Source organism: Equus przewalskii, chromosome 29 (assembly GCF_037783145.1).
Source record: "Equus przewalskii isolate Varuska chromosome 29, EquPr2, whole genome shotgun sequence".
NCBI classification, from domain to species: domain Eukaryota; kingdom Metazoa; phylum Chordata; class Mammalia; order Perissodactyla; family Equidae; genus Equus; species Equus przewalskii.
The window spans coordinates 42713543-42725842 of record NC_091859.1 but is presented as its reverse complement, the minus strand read 5'-3'; the positions used below and the strand labels follow the sequence as shown (position 1 = coordinate 42725842).

General features: G+C 51.9%; 1 protein-coding gene across 4 annotated transcripts; it reads left to right on the top strand.

Annotated features, from left to right (window-relative positions):
• Positions 1-511: 511 nt before the first annotated feature.
• On the top strand, positions 512-8337 carry CDPF1 (cysteine rich DPF motif domain containing 1). 4 transcript variants are annotated; one of them, XM_070599883.1, is made up of 5 exons: positions 603-757; positions 3295-3407; positions 4494-4605; positions 4980-5051; positions 6816-8337. In XM_070599883.1, the coding sequence occupies exons 1-4, from the start codon at positions 659-661 to the stop codon at positions 5010-5012; spliced, it is 357 nt and encodes a 118-aa protein (XP_070455984.1). In that variant the 5' UTR covers positions 603-658; the 3' UTR covers positions 5013-5051; positions 6816-8337. The 4 variants fall into 4 exon arrangements, with proteins under 4 accessions (XP_008532260.1, XP_008532259.1, XP_008532261.1 ...); XM_008534038.2 differs by lacking the exons at positions 603-757; positions 4980-5051 and adding an exon at positions 512-597; XM_008534037.2 differs by lacking the exon at positions 4980-5051 and having other exon boundaries at positions 588-757.
• The last annotated feature ends 3963 nt before the right edge of the window (positions 8338-12300 follow it).

Genomic DNA, 12300 nt, shown 5'->3' with positions numbered 1-12300 from the left:
TGCCCCGGAGCGAGGCTCAGAAGGTTGAAGGATGGTGGGGCCCAGATCACGACGGGCGTCGCAGGCCACTTTAGGGCTTTCAAAGAGCACAGGGACATGTCCCGAGCGCACAGGTTTACAACGGTCACAGGAAACGACGGGGCTCGTTTTGAACTCATCTCGACTGTTGCCTTAGCTGACACAGTCACCCCCGCCTGCGGCCTAGGCCCGGGGGGCTCCCGTCCGATGGGGGGACAGGGAGCTGGCGAGATCACACCACGGCATCTCAGCCGAGGCGCGAGGTGAGCAGACCATGCCGGGGCGCCGCCGGGTTATCTGCGGGCCACGCGCCCGGGCGCTTCCACTCTGCGGATCCCGGTGGAAAATCCAGGAAGAAGCGGAGCGCCTCGGGGCGGCGAACACCGCGCAGAGCAGGCCCAAGTCTTCCCCGTCCTGCTGCCACCCCCATAGCTCACTGGCCCGGCGCACGAGACGGGGTCGAAAGTCAGCCACGAAGCCCCGCCCTATCCCGCGCATGCGCCCTCAATTGGGCGCCTTCGGGGCGGGCCCGCGCATGCGCCGTGGCGGGGGCCGCGCGGGGCGGCAGAGGCGGCGGAGGTGAGTGTGCGGCCTGGTGTCCAAGCGGCGCGTGCGCGGTGATGCCAGCCCTGGTCTCCACATGCCTCCTGCTCGAGCGGCCGCGGTCGGCGCCTCAGTGGAGGGCTGCGGGGGCCTGCGGCTTTGGGACGGGACGGAGGACGCGGGAAAAGCCACCATGGTGGATGGCGGCGCTGGGGACACTGGGGGCTGGGGAGCTCCGGGGTGGTTCCTACGTGCGGGGCGGCCCCGGAAACCTTGGGAAGAATCGGGGGGCGGGGGCTAGGGATAAGGAGGAATGCCTCCCGGGCCCGTCAGTCATGTGACGCGGCCGAGGAGGAAAGTCAGTGCACTAGTTAGGTTACTAGGAATGCCCCCCGTGAGACACGAAGAGAGGAAGGGACAGACGCAACCCGCAGCCAAGCGTCCGAGAACCGTGGGACGGTGTCGCACGGCCTCCTGCTCTTGCAGTTGCAGTCTCAGGAGACAGAGAATAAGGCAGCAGAAATATTTGACGTGATAATGCTGCGGGCTCAGCGAGGCAAAGAGTCAAAAGAAAGATTTCTTTGGACTCTCGAGGTCTGGTTGTAGTGCTCCTTTATTCAGAGACTAGCGTGGGGACGGGACCCACGGGCAGTGAAGGGCTGCAAAGTGTTGAGGGTTAGGGCTCAATTTATAAGGCATGGGTATGTCACTTACTTCTACCAGACAAAGGAAAGATGATGTAAAAAGTCATTAAATCATGTCAGTGCAGGTGGGGTCTGGTTATTATGTGGTCATATAACTTTAGATATGAATCAGGTCATGATCGGCATATAGGCCAGGACGCCTTAGGCTTCTCTCCCCGGGGCAGCCTTGATCCACGTCAATAATGCTCAAGAATTTTCCAAAAATGACGAAAGATATGAAACCACAGATCAAAGGCTGCTTAAAGAAGCACAAGCAGGATAAATAAGTTTAAAAGAAAGAAAGAGTAAATATATATTCAAAGCATTGAAAGCCAAAGATAAAGAGAAAATCTGCAAGGCAGCCAGAGGGCAATTCCTTGGGTAGAGATGTGGGGAAAAGCCCTCCAGGTGGAAGGAACAGCAGAAGCAAAGGCAAGGAGGTGGAGAAGTATAGGGGCTCTCTGAAGGACAGCACGTGAGGAGGGGTGAGTAATTGGACAAGATGATACCCAAGTTAAAGAGACCTCAACTGCCAAGGAAGGGAGTTTATTCTGTAGTCAGTTGGGGAGCCCCGTAGGGTTGAAGCACCACCCGGAACCTTGAATTTTGTAAAATTCTGTTGAATTTTATCATACTTTTTAATGCATCTATTGGAATGATCCTATGGTTTTCTTCCTTTATTCTGTTACTATTGTGTTCTGTTACTATTGTGTGAATTGTGTTCATTGGTTTTTGAACGGTAAACCAACCTTGCATTCCTGGAGTGAATCCACTCAGTCATGAGGTGTTAGGTTTCTTACATATTATTGAATTCAGTTTGCTAATATTTTGCTAAAGATTTTTGTATCTATTTCATGAAGGATATTGTATTGATCTATAGTTTTCCTGTAACAGCTTTGTCTGGTTAATAGTATCAGGGTAATCCTGTTAGTTTTGGTGTCCATGTGATCCTGGTGTCATAAAATCACTGGGGAAGTCTTCCTTCCTCTCTATCCTGAAACAGTTTCTATCGGTTGGTATTACATCTTCCTTAAATGCTTGACAATTTGCTGGTTAAGTCATCTAGGCATGAAATTTTTTTGGTGTTGTTTTATTTCATTTTTTGGAAAATTTTAAATTATGAATTCAATTTTCTTAGTAGATACAGGGCTATTCAGGCTTTCTATTTCTTTCTGAGTTACTTTTGATAATTGGCATTTTTAAAAGAAATCTGTCCATTTCACCTAAATTTCTAATTTCTTTGATAAAAAGTTCACATATTCCTTTATGACCCTTTTAATGTCTGTAGTCTTAGTGACGTCCCCTTTTTCATTCCTGATTGTGGTAATTTGTATCTTCTTCCCATTTTTCTTTATCAGTCTAGTGGAGGTTATCAACTTTATTGAAGTCTTGAAATAACCACCTTTGGTTTTATTGATTTTTTTTCCTATTGTTTGTCCATTTTCTATTCCTTTGATTTCTGTTCTTTATTATTTTATTCTTTCTATTTATGTTGGGTTTAATTTGCTTTTTTCTAGCTTCTTAAGGTAGAAACCTAGATGATTGTTTTAAACCTTCTTTTCCAGTTTAAACATTTAAAGCAGTGAATTTCCCTTTAACCACTGCTTAAGCCTCATTCTACATACTTTGATATATTGTGTTTTGGTTTTCATTTAGTTCAAAATATTTTCTAATTTCCCTCGTGATTTCTTCTTTAAACTATGGCTTATTTGGAAGTATACCATTTAATTTCCAAATGTTTTGAGATTTTTTGTTACTGATTTTAATGATCTTGGGGTTGCAGAACGTACTCTATGACTTTAGTCTTTTAAAGTTTGAGGCCCATTTTATAGCCCAGCATCATAGCCTTTCTTGGTGAATATCTCATGTGCACTTGAAAATAATGTGTGACCTTGAGCGCTTACTCTGAACTCGTACTTACTCTGAACTCACGGTTCCCTGTCTGTAAGGGGTGCCCTGTGTCTTGTGAGTAAGCAGCATGCAGCAGGACGCTTTGCGATGTGTCGTTCTTGGTTCTGAAGGTGCTGTGCCCTGTCTCTTGATCTTGCAGATGGCGTGTGAGACAGAGTGCCGTCCCTTGGGTGTGTTTACGTGCCAGCTCTGTGCCTTGACAGCTCCATACAGCTATGTGGGGCAGAAGCCCCCTGACACCCAGTCTGTCGTGTGAGTACCAGTGTCCTAGTGGCCCCAGGAAGCCCTACTCGGAGCTGGTTGGCCTGAGTCTGACACATGGCCTGGGTGTTGTGCTCTAGGCCCACCCCTCCAGGCTCTGGCTGCTTCACATGTGACCTGAGGAGGCACAGGACAGGCTTGAGGGCCAGCCAGCTCTTCCAGAACCCCTAAGCCCCTTCCTTCTGCTCAGCTCAGAGTTCAACACCCGCTCCAGCTGTGGGGTAGAAGCCCCATGGCTCCAGCTGAAACAGCTCAGCAGCTGGGAATGAAAGGCGCCCTGGCGGCCTTATGTGGGCCTGAGTCTGGTTGCCATTCCTGCTGGTTCCTGTGGAGACAACATTCTTAGCCGGAAGCCCACCTGCCTTGAGGCCCTTGCACTGGTGGGAGTGAGTCCTGAGGACCAGCTTCCTAGGAATCTGCCCAGGGAAGGCCTAGAGTAGAGCCAGTGGGTCCCAGAGCTTGATTCTTGACCTTCAACCTGCCCTTTGTCAAATGCGCCATTGAGGGAAGTTGACCAGTACATTACTCATGTGGGACAAGTGGCGGGGACAAGGCTTCTTTCTTCTGTCTGGGGTTCTTCTGCTGACTGGGAACCAGGGATGTCATCATGGAACCCTCCTTTCTGGTCTCCTTTCTGATGCATGACGTGGGGCCAGACCATACACAGGGTGTAAGGCGCCCTAGTGCTCCCTGTGCGGAAGCACTTGAGAGTGGGCGTCACTGTTCCTTGGCGTGAGCGGAGGGCTTGGAGGGCTGGGGGGGACCTCGTGACCCTGCCTGCACTCTGGTTAGTCAGGTTGGGGTCTGGGGGCTCGCTGGCAGCAGCCCTTCTTCCAGCTGAAGAGGAGCGGGTCTCTCCACCACAGCTGGTATAGAGCCCAGAGCAGGTCCAGCTTCACTTCCAGCCTGGCGCCCCACTGCTTGCCTTTCTGTTACTACTGGGTGGCACAGGGGGACCAGCCCCTCCCTCCATGAGCCTGCAGTGTGCAGGCCCTGGGGAGGTCCATGCTGCTGCCCAGCTTCTGTGAGCAGAGGTTCAGGCTGTTCCGACCGCTGGCATCACTTACTGTCCTACAGCCTCCTGGAGGAGAGCTACGTCATGAAGGACCCCTTCACCTCGGACAAAGACAGATTCCTGATCCTCGGCTCGAAATGCAGTTTATGCAGCAGGCTGGTGTGTGTGGGCCTGGTAGGTAAGCCGCGTGTGGCTGGGGCTGCCTTCCGTCCCTCCCTGAGGATGGGACCCCACACGTGTGATCGTGGGAGAGGTGACGCGTGAGCCTTTCCCAAGGACTGTGTGAGTGTCAGTCTTTCCTGGTGACCCTAGGAGCCTTCACAGTCCCTAGGTTGGAGGGCCGGTGGGGTAGTTCTTAGAGGCCAGCTGGCCCACCTCATAATGGATGGATCCTGCAGCCCACAGAGGGGGAGGGGACAGGTAGAGGGGTGAGCTGGGGTCAGGTAGGGGGTCTCAGCGGGGGTTGAGGAAGAGAAATTGATTCTTGGAGGTTCGGCCCCACCCCCAGGGACCCCTAATAGTTCTTCCTCCTCCCCCCAACTCTGCAGGGGGCCGTCATGCTCCTCGCCTCCAGGGGATAGCGACCTTCCTTTTAAGTGTTCTGGGGGCACTTTCCAGAGGTAGGAGCCCACTTTCTTGAGCACTTGTGGTGTGCCAGGCCCTCTGCTTGTGACTTGTCTTACCTGTGAGGCTTCCTGCAATCCTGCCCCAAAGGTGGTTGGGCAAAGCAGGTTATTACCCCGTCCTATAGGTGAGGAGACTGAGGGTCCGAGAGCCCGAGTGGGCCTGCTTCACCGAGATTGCTGAGCCTCCTGTTTGAGAGCCCGAGGACGGATGGAGGTGTAGCTGGGGAGTGTGGCCCCTGTAGCCTGAGTGATCCCACAGTCTGAGGTCCCCACGCATTCCACCGGGGGCAAAGTGCGAGCAAAGGAGCCATGTCACAGACCCCACTGACACAGCCTCCATCCCTCAAAGGTCAGGGGAGGAAGCCTCAGCTCAGGCAGAGCCGGGAGGGAGGACACACACGGCACCTTGGGGTGTTTGAGGAGATGGGGCGGCTGACGATCCTGAGGCTCTGGCCGGAGAGGAGCAGCTGGGAAGCTGAGACTGAAGAGGGGGGTGGGGCCGGGTGGGAGGAGCCTCGAGTGCACCCCCTGGGAATTTGGGCTACACGTGGTCAGCAGAGGGGAGGGTGCCCAGGGTGCTCTCAGAAATCCCCAGCCTTCTTTGAATAAGTGGTAGGTTGTTAGGGAGTGACTCCTCGTGGGAACAGACCTCTTCTGAGAACTGTAGGAAGGGCGGCCTTGTCTTAGTTGAGGCACATGCTAAGGTGCAGGAACAGAGAGACTCCCTAAGTGGCTTCATCGAGACAAATAGGATTCACTTAGTTTTCTTCTGTGTAAGAGTCCAGAGCAGGGAGTGCTGGCTGGAAGGGCACGGCTGCCACCCTCAACTCAGCATCTGCTGGGGCCACTGCGGCTGTTGCAGCTCCCACCGTCATATCTACATCTCCACTGCTGGGAAGGGACAGGGAGCACACACCCATTCCTTCGAAGGGCATGACTTGGAGGTGGCCCACAGCTGCCAATGACAGCCACTGACCAGACTTAGCCACGTGGCTACACCCAGTTGCAGAGCAGCTGGGATGGTAGTATATGGGCCGGGCCCCGTGCGGGATGAAAATCGGGAGTTTCGTGTTAGAGGATGGAGGCAGGGGGAGAGTGGACACATTGGGACCGTTCTGGCCTTCCACCCAGAGAAGCCACTCGACCATGGCCTTTTTGATCTGTAGGGCTGGACCTCTTACACCCTGCTGCTCTGAGCATCAGTGGTCACCAAGCCCCTGTCCCACTGCTGTGACAGCCCTAGGGAGGGATCTGGGATTTCTGACCATGTAGCTGTGGCTTGTGCCACAGCTTCTCATGGTTTCTCTTCAGCCTGCAGTGGAGCAGGGCAATCCTGTAGTCTTTCTGTCCTGTCCCGCTTTCCCACCCTGGTTAACCCAGGCCTGCATCCCTCTCTCCTGGATGCCTTTGCCATTCTCACTGGAGGATTCCCACATGCTGAAAACCCTCCGACACCCACTGCCTGCAGGGTCTCACCCTGGCTCTTTTGCCCCTCCTCTCCGGCAGTCCTCCATCATTTCTTTCTCTCTTAGGCAAAGATCACACTCCTCGAGGTGGCTGGCCAGGCCCCAGGGCCCTGCTCTCCCTCCTGCTGTTCTGGCTCTGGCCACACCGTCCCCATCTCCTCTTAGCTGTCTGTGTATCCTGGGGGCCCTGCTCAGCGCCTCCATCCAGCATGCGGTGAAGGGCTGGCCTCCGGGAGAAGCTGCACCAGGCTCCCCGTGGTACTCAGCCCCCTTCCTTCCCCTCTTCTTTCAGGAATGCAGTTTATTCTATTCCAAGAGATTTTGCCTCCCCTGTGTCCAGGAGAACATTGATGCTTTCCCTCAGGAAATTCGGCAAGACTTGGAGAAAAGGAAAGTTCCATCAAAGAGGCCTGCCAGCCAGCCCAGTTCTCGGACGTGAGTGCAGCCAGGTGCCAGGTCCACAGCAGCGCCCTGCAGGGGGCTTCTGTATCGAGGTGGGGCTGAGCTGGGAGCTGCTTGGCCCGGCCTGTTTCTGGGCCGTCAGGAGCAGCGTCTGCAGCCTGAGGTAGCTGGGGTACAGCCTCAACAGCAGCAGGACCGGGAGCCACATAGAAGGCACCTCAAAGGCAGACCTCAGACCAGACACCCTGCAAACCCAGCCCTCTGCTCCAGAGCTCCCGTCCCCTGAGACCGAGAACAGGAACTGGCCACAAAGGGAAGCCACAGTCGGGCCTGTGGGCCCTTTTGCTCTCCTGCTCGGGGGCTGAGGCTCCAGGCTTTCCTGCAGGGTCCTCCCCTGGCTTCTGCTTGCACAGGGCCAGGCATGGAAGGCTCCTGTTAACCCTGCGTATGAGTCATCAGATCCGGGAGTTGCCTCCATGTGCCGTGCTGCTCTGCTGGGTCCTGTGGACACAGCAGCGAAGAGACAGAGGCCCACTGTCTCAGAGCTGTTGATCTAGTATGGGGACACTGTGTGGTCATGTTGAGGGGTCATGTTGTCTGTGCTCATGCAGAGGCAGGAGGGGCTGCTTCTCCCAGCCATGGCGGGGGGTGTCACCTGCCTCCCCAGATGCCAGAAAGTGAGTGCTCCTGCCACGAAGATGTCAGTCAGCAGAATGGTTCACAGGGAGGCGACCTGTATGCTTGTGGGAAGATGCTGAGGTGTACTGAGAGCTACAGAACGCGATTGGGATGACTGGGGGGATAAAATTTTTACTTCCCATCCTTATGTGATGCTTGGAAAATGTTCTTAATCTTGACCATGTGTCATATTTATAATTAAAGACCCAAAGAACCAGTTAATGTTTTGGAAAATAATCCTTCCCCTGAAACATCTACGAGACCAATCTTCTCCGTGGGTGCTGTGGGCCTGGCGGTAGATCCAGAGGTTGAATGTTGGTGCTTCTGGCCTTTTCTGGTCCCTCAGGCTCCGGCTCCAGCTCCAGGCCCAATTCCATTCCAAGGCAGAGGAATGCCCTCAGCTTCCTTCCCTCACTCGTGCTCACACCTCAGAGCCATTCTGTTGCTTGCCTGCCTCCTCTCCATAGTGAACTCAGCCCTTGGTGCCTGTGAAGTCCAAACCCACAGACTGCCGGCTGTCCTGGGGCACCCCGCCCCCAGGCACCGCCCACGGCACTCCTGCCCTCATAGGCCCCATGGTAGCAAGTGGGAACTGTGAGCTCCCTCCTGTCTGCTAGTTCTTAGAGGGTAGGAAGTGCTCTGTCTCATGTTATCGTTACTGCAAGGCCAGTTCACATTCCCGGGGCGTGTTAGGAGCCTGTCTGATGAGAGAATGAATAAAGAGCTTGTGCTGACCCATCTGTGTGCTGGGTTTTATTTTCAGATGCCCACACTTTTAAAAGCTTCCCCTGTTTCATGTTACTTTAGACAAATGGATGTCATGTTCCTGGGCCACACGGTCCCAGGTCCATTCTGTCCACTGACGAACAAAAAGGGACTCTGTTCGGGGGAAGGCCAACACAGATGAGTGGGCGGGAGGACTGTTTCGGGCTAAGGGCAGACACCAAAGCTGGGGATTTGGTTTTTTCAAACCAAACAGTTCATCTCACGGTATCACTCAAAACTCACCAAATAATTTTAAAAAATAGTTTATTTTTTAAAACCATTAAGGCAAAACTGTACCCTGAAATTAAGTCTTTACATTCATCAGTCTTACAGTAGGACATTCCAAACATATGAGTTCCCCCAAATTCAGGATATAAATCAATATATATGATCAGTTCAATCTCCTAGTGGGAAAATGAGTAAGATTTTTTAAAAATTAAAGTTACTTTATAGCCATTTTCTAATTGCCTGGAACTACTATCAGTTAACGTGATGAGGAAGATGCCATTGCTCTTCTCTGCACACCCCTGCTTCCCGAGGCCCTGGATGCCCCCTGCCCAGAGGACACCAGAGCCTGCTCACGAAGATCTCCTTTGGAACTGCTCCTGTTCGGTCGAAAAACAAAGGGTCTGTCAGCCCTGAATACTACGAGAGTGTAAGGCACCCAGGAAAAGTAACGATAAACAAACGCCCAGAAACCAAGCTCAGTCTCGCTTTGGAAACCTGCACCGTCCTGATGGGGTGTCCGTCAAACACTCTCCCTGGCGGGTCTCAGCACAATGGCCCTGTGGACCGAAGGGGCAGGACAGATACACATCAAGACGGAATTTTGCAAAGATGGAAAACAACGCATGGGAGACTCACGGAGTCTGTGGTTTCTGTTTTATGCTTCAGGTTGGGCCGTGTGGAGGCTGCCAGAGAACCAGCTGGTGCAAATCATTTCTGAAAGCATTTTTCAAATTGAAAAGTCTTTGGTAAAAACCCACAGGCAGTAACTTCCTGAAGAGCAGATGGCTACTTACTATGCAGGAAGGGGTCAGGGTCTTCGGTGAGACCCTGCTGTGTGCAACATTGACTTCTGACCTGGGCCTAAGGCGGCCTTGCCGGTAGAAATGATGAGATGGGCTCGCTGTGCTGCTTGCCGGTGAAGTGTGATGAATGAAACAGATTTGTACAGTGAAAAACAGTTCTACGTGGCTCAGGAGAGATGAAAAGCTTTGACGTGTGTGTGTATGTGTGTGTGTGTGTGTGTGTGTGTGCAGTTGCATTTTAGTTGTGACATTTCAGCTTCCTTTGTGTTTCCTATAGGTCCCAGAGCCAGGCTATTAAGAGCATACATCAATTAACACTGATTTCAAAAGAACCCGAACGTTTGTTATTAGATGCATGATTGTAAGTTAGTAAAATATTTATATTAGCATTTTAAAAACCCCTCAAATCACAGTATTTAAGATACAGCTATTAACATAGTTCTTTTCACCATACAGTGCAGAAAAAAATCGTGATACTCGAACGCGAATACTGTAATCTTACCGAAAAGGGTATGACTGAGTGGTATGCATCTTTTGTGAGGTACTTTTTTTTTCAGGCCTGAAAAAAAGGAACAGACCATCTGTGCCTTTAAGAGAAGACAGTTCCCAAAAGTGAATGGTTTTACCTTGAAAAGAATGGTCACTCACTTGTCTTCAAGGCCTGAAGCTTGACCTCCCTGCCTCGAGGAGGCTGAGTCAAGGCCTGAGGCCCCTCTGGCCACGTGCCCCTGGTTTTGCAGCTCACCCCTTGTCCTAGGAGGCAGGGCTCATGCTGTGCACCTGCTTCCATGATGCTGTATCCACTCAGCCTAGTAATGACTTTTAGATGCTGGGTGGAGGGAGAAGGGCAGGAGAGGAGGAGGCTGGTAATTCCCTTCTCTGGAGAAAGACATGGAAGGTTTTCACATTTGACCCAAACTAGCAAACATTTTAAGTTAAAAAATCTGACCCAGGTCTTAATTTCCTCTCTATGATGTAAAAAATTGATGTTTCTTCATTTTTTTTTTTTTTTTGAAAGAATGCATGTAATAGCCATGGGGCCACTGAAGGCCTTGATGTTCTCAATTGCTTCAGTCAAGATGTGACACTGCACATGGATGCAGTTTGGTCTGTTCTGTTTGGCAAAGGATTCCAAAAGGATGTGGCTGTGTGTATTTCAGCTGGACCGCATTATATGCTATGGCTCCCCCTTCTTGGGGAGGGGAAGTAAATGGTTCTATTTCTCACGCTTCAAACTGAGATTCTGAGAAGCAGACGGTCAGTGGCCAGTCCCACTCTAGATCTGAGAAGGCAGCCCAGGCCCCTCAAGCTGGGACAGGGGCGTGCGGAAGGCAGCCCTGGGCGGCGGCCACGCGCTTTCTGTTCCAACCAGCGGGCCTGCACCACAGCTTCTTAAAGAAATAAGCCTGTAGCCCGCTCTACTGAAATAAAGTTTAAGAACCTGCTGCATTCCACAAAAACAGCATAACGGAAAGCATGCAACTATTTAAACTAAAGCATGAAGACTCTGTCTTTTTTTTTCTTGCAAAACTTCCAATATCACATTTTAGTTTGTATTGTGGTTTCCTGAGAAATATATGGATCCCCTATGTCTTGAGTCACACCAGATTTGTCACTTTATTCTTACTCTGGTGTGCTTCACAGGCTGGAGGTCAGTGACCATTTTCCTGAATTCTATTAAAATGGCACCTAAAATATGTATAAATCTCAGCAAAAACTTAGACGTCAATCTTTGGAGCCCACTCTTAGATCTTCCTGGGCAGAAGGTCTTCCAGAGGAGGGCTTGCCTGGGGAAAGTCCTTGCACTCAGAAAGGAAAAGGAAGGCCGCTACACAGCGCAACGGCGTCAAAGAATTCCTTGGTTAGCGAGGAGCTGCCAGCCCACTTTAGGCAGATTAGTCAACATTTGTCACACCCCTTCTTTTGCTCCTCATGGCGACAGCACAGCTGAGCTGTCCATAGAGCCATTCACGGACACTTTACTTCAGACTGTGCCGTCTGAAGGTCGCTGTTGTCAGGAAGGCAAGAGTCTCCTTAGCTGACAACTCGATGCAAAGATTTGGTTGGTAAGAGTCCTTAATCCCAGGGGAGCCCTATGAGTCAGCTTGGACCAAGAGCTAAGAGGAGCTGGGCCACTTTTAAAATGAGAACAAATACAGAGTCTGGCTTTGGAACCGTCTAGTGCCTGGCAGTGCCAATGCCATAAACGCTGGGTGTGGAAAAAATCTTCCAGGGACACTTTTTAATACTCAGGAAGCCCCCACTGGTGGCCTCATCTTAGTTTGTGCCTTCTATGGGCAATAGAATTTCCTTGCCCCTCCTGGATCCACACCACTGTTGTGAGCTTAAAAGGAAGGCTTTAAGCAAGTAACTCCTCCAGGAACAGCGGCGTCAGGCAGACCAGGCTGACCCACAAGAGCGTGGGTGGAGGACAGGGCCGGGGCCGGGGCCGGGCTGTAAGCGGCTGGCAAGAGTGCGGAGGTGGAGAAAGTGCGCTACACCTGGGGGCCAGAGACCTGCAGGGCCAGGCGGCCCTTCACCCTGAGCCTGGGTGTTTCCACTTTAAAATGGGGATGATCCCCTCAAAGGGCTGAGAATTGCAGGAGACGGCAGGAACCTTCTTTGAGAGCTGTGAAGATCCACGGTGTAGCTGGGGAGTCGTGAGCACTTGACATGTTTTCCTAGTGGGATCTGTGTTTTGAAAGGCCACAAGGGTTGAAGAGGTACTTTGAAGGTGGCTGGCTTTCCCTGGGGCCATGGAAGCCCCCCAAAAGGCCAGGCCCGCGGTCAAGTCAGTCTTAGCTGGGAGCGCCGGATTGGTTGGTTGAAACAATGGACCCATATTTAAACAGGAGTTCATTAAGATGTTCCAAAGACAGGCACGGCCATTGGGTCAAGACA